Source organism: Passer montanus, unplaced genomic scaffold, assembly GCF_014805655.1.
Source record: "Passer montanus isolate IOZ18808 unplaced genomic scaffold, ASM1480565v1 scaffold1642, whole genome shotgun sequence".
Classification (NCBI taxonomy): domain Eukaryota; kingdom Metazoa; phylum Chordata; class Aves; order Passeriformes; family Passeridae; genus Passer; species Passer montanus.
The window spans coordinates 1-3,664 of NW_024363628.1; the positions used below are offsets into that span (position 1 = coordinate 1).

The 3,664-nt window shown below is 39.8% G+C and overlaps 1 protein-coding gene across 1 annotated transcript; it reads right to left on the reverse strand.

Annotated features, from left to right (window-relative positions):
- Positions 1-6: 6 nt before the first annotated feature.
- LOC120499641 (protein C19orf12 homolog) lies at positions 7-3,219 on the reverse strand. Its single transcript, XM_039703597.1, has 2 exons — positions 3,025-3,219; positions 7-584 (listed from the first exon to the last, which is right to left on the reverse strand). Exons 1-2 carry the CDS (start codon positions 3,158-3,160, stop codon positions 322-324), a joined length of 399 nt encoding a protein of 132 aa, XP_039559531.1. The 5' UTR covers positions 3,161-3,219; the 3' UTR covers positions 7-321.
- Positions 3,220-3,664: the final 445 nt, after the last annotated feature.

Consider the following 3,664-nt stretch of genomic DNA (forward strand, 5'->3'; position numbering starts at 1 on the left):
AGCAGCATGATTCCCTTCAGCAATTTGAATTGGTCCTAGTGCAGAGCAATCGAAAATTTCATAGCAAGTCGGTGCAAGGATAATGCAGTAACCTAATAATATGTTTACAAATCCATAAAAATTAATTATTATCAATTTATTGTTATTTTAACAATAATGATAAAATTAAAAAACCCCTAAACACATAACCCAAATACCCCAAAATTTCTTAGATCAGCATATATTTGTAATTAGTACTGATAACTAGAATTTGTTGCATTGAAGATTCACAAACATGGGAGTATAAGGCAATTCAGCATAAAAATCCTACTCTGCAGAAAATTACTTTCTATACTTTAGTTTTGCCTTTAGCTTCTTGGTAACGTAAGTGGCTAGCACTCCTAATACCTTGTCTCTGATAATAGAACTTGTGGTTACAAATTGAATCAGCTGAGCAGCATCAGTCCAGTCTAAGTTCTTGACAACAGCCATGGCTTCAGCACAGAGTTTCTGCCTCTCAGCAGGAGACAATTCCATTAAAACCTGAGGGACTGACTTGAAATCTTTAGAAGCCATCCATCCAACCAAACCACCCAGTGCTCCTCCTAGGAAACAAAAAAAAAAAAAAAATCAATAGTCTTTAGCAGTTAATGTTAAAGCCTGGAATTCCATCCACAGCCTTCAGTTTTGTACCTGCACTAGGAGTAAATACACAGCTTCAATTTGCATTTTCTGTTATCACTGCTCACAAATTATTGCGTAGTTTTTGTAACTCACCCTGATGGAGGCACACTGCAATTCACTCCAGCATCAGTAAGCCTGTGCAATTCCTGCAACTGCTCACAGGACATTGAACATTCCTGGGCCAGGGCCCACATGCCTTCAGCAACAAGGCAGCTTTCAAACTATTCAACTCTTAATTCCATTCTTACAGAGGAGAAACAATTCTGTACTATTAGACTTTGGCTTTTCTGTAACTGTCCTTAACAAGAAGAAAAGCAAGTGACAGGGAATAATGAATCCCAGTGGGAAAACCCCCAAGTTCATCAGGACATGGATATCAGGAACCTTTAATATATAGAAATAAGCATCATTTTTAGTGAGAAATGATCCTGCCCCATGCTAAGGCTTATTCACCCTCCCCCTCATGGCAGCAGGAAATCTCAACCCTGAATGCCCCTTTCCTTCAACCCACACCAGCTCATTTCTTCCCTCAGGGATTTAACCACTCTCCTGTTCCTAAAGCCAAGCACACTTACCTACAGCCAACCCAACTGGGCCAAGCAGTGCCGCACCAACAACCATAGATGCACCAGTGACCGCAGCTCCCCGCTTAGAATGTTTGAAAGCCGCGTAGATTTTCTTCACCGTGGCAATGTGGATGAGAAGCTCCATAACATCATTAAGACGGGCTGTGTCCTCTGCCTCTAAACATCCTGCAAAAGATGTTTTATGTTATCTTCTGACCACTGCCACCAAGACTAACCCTAGCTGCTAAATTAATTTTTGTAGGAAAAAACCCTAGTGTAACTAGTAACTGCTTTCTCTTTTGACTATCAGAAAACCACCCCATGCAGTAAGTGCGGAAGGTTACTGAAAATGCCAATTTGCAATGAGATTTCTGCTCACGGGTTAAGCCAGAAAAAGAATGGGTTTATAACAAATTCAGAGATTCTACAGGATCTAACTTTCTCTACACTGTTAGAAGTATTTCCAGGATCTCATCATATCCACTATAATTTATGTCCTGCAGAGAGCATTAATGAACACAGTACCTGAGGCAGAGCACATACAAGTTGGTTTTTTTTTTTAAACTGTACATACAGAGTACAAGTGGGAGCCACTGAAACATAAACCTTTATGTTTAGAACATGTAAAGAATTACCAGATTCCTACAATTGGCACATGGAATTAGGAATTTCTTGAAAAACTCAATTATGTTCCAATTAAGAATCAAGATGATCAATCAGGCAATTTTCAATTATCAGGTATTTATTTATCACACACCACAGGCCATTAAAGGGTATTTTGACAATGCACTAACAAGTTGCAACAGAGACATCACAAAAGCATTTAACCACTTTTAGGACAAGCAGCCCCTACCAAGAAAACAAATAACTGTCAGCAGCTGTGGCTCATAGTTTAGTTAGTACTTATTACTCCTATTATTTATGCTTATTAATGTGTACTTTCAAAATAAAAGTTATACTTGTTCCAATACCTTCCTCAGTGGTGGAAGAACACCAAGCTTGACTAGGAGAAATAATGAAGCTTAAACAAACACTTAAAAGAGAAAATGCATCCATTAATAACTTGAGTGTTTCTCTTCATCTGACTCAAGAATGAGCCCACTTACATTATTACCTTTACTTCAGATTTTAAGCTTACTAATTCCTTACAAAAGCTTAATTTCCCTTCTTTGTTCCTGATAACTCCAGTCATACATGTGTCAACATACTATTCTGGCTATTAAGTTTTGTACCTGCACTAGGAGTAAATACACAGCTTCAATTTGCATTTTCTGTTATCACTGCTCACAAATTATTGCGTAGTTTTTGTAACTCACCCTGATGGAGGCACACTGCAATTCACTCCAGCATCAGTAAGCCTGTGCAATTCCTGCAACTGCTCACAGGACATTGAACATTCCTGGGCCAGGGCCCACATGCCTTCAGCAACAAGGCAGCTTTCAAACTATTCAACTCTTAATTCCATTCTTACAGAGGAGAAACAATTCTGTACTATTAGACTTTGGCTTTTCTCTGTCCTTAACAAGAAGAAAATCGAAGCAACAGGGAAAAATGAATCCCAGTGGGAAAAACTCCAAGTTCATCAGGACATGGATATCAGGAGCTTTTAACAGACAAAAATAAGCATCATTTTTAGTGAGAAATGACCCTGCCCCATTGTAAGGCTTATTCACCCTCCCCCTCATGACAGCAGGAAATCTCAGCCCTGAATGCCCCTTTCCTTCAACCCACACCAGCTCATTTCTTCCCTCAGGGATTTAACCACTCTCCTGTTCCTAAAGCCAAGCACACTTACCAATAAAAATTCCAACTGCGCCTAACAGCATCCCCCCAGCAATGATGAATGGACTTGCCACAGCTGCTCCCCGGCAAGAATGTGTGTAAGCAGCTTTCATGCCGGTCACCGTGGCCATGTGGGTGAGCATCGTCATCACATCATCAGCACGGGCTGTCTCTGCCTCTAAACAGCCTGCAAAAGATGTTTTATGTTATCTTCTGACCACTGCAACCAAGACTCAACATAGCTGGCAAATTACTTTGAGGGGAACAAAATCTTAGTGTAACAAGTAACTGCTTTCTATTTTGATTACAGAAGACCAGGCCCTGCAGTAAGTGCTGAAGGGTACTGGAACTGCCAATTTGCAATGAGACTTCTGCTCTCAGGTTAAACCAGAAAAACCAAAAAGTTTTCTAACAAATTCAGAGATTCTACAGGATCAAATTCTTCAGTACATTGCTGTTGCCCTGAGCAATTCACATGTGTGTTCAGCATCACACACAGCTCTGGGAAAAAGACAAGAGTTTCACTCTGCCACAGCTAGCAGATTATAATTGACTAATCTGTCAGGTAGCTTCTCATTGTCCTCATTTTTACCACAAATCCATCAATTATTTTCACATATCATTTCTTCTCCCTGTTTGGTTCCATGTTTAAA

What these genes read in the sequence shown, in the direction of transcription:
- LOC120499641 (XM_039703597.1), bottom strand. Translation starts at nt 3,160, where the DNA reads ATGACGATGCTCACCCACATGGCCACGGTGACCGGCATGAAAGCTGCT. An exon ending in CGCAGTTGGAATTTTTATTG is followed by an intron (nt 585 to 3,024) that starts GTAAGTGTGCTT and finishes TTTGTTTCCTAG; the next exon opens with GAGGAGCACTGGGTGGTTTG.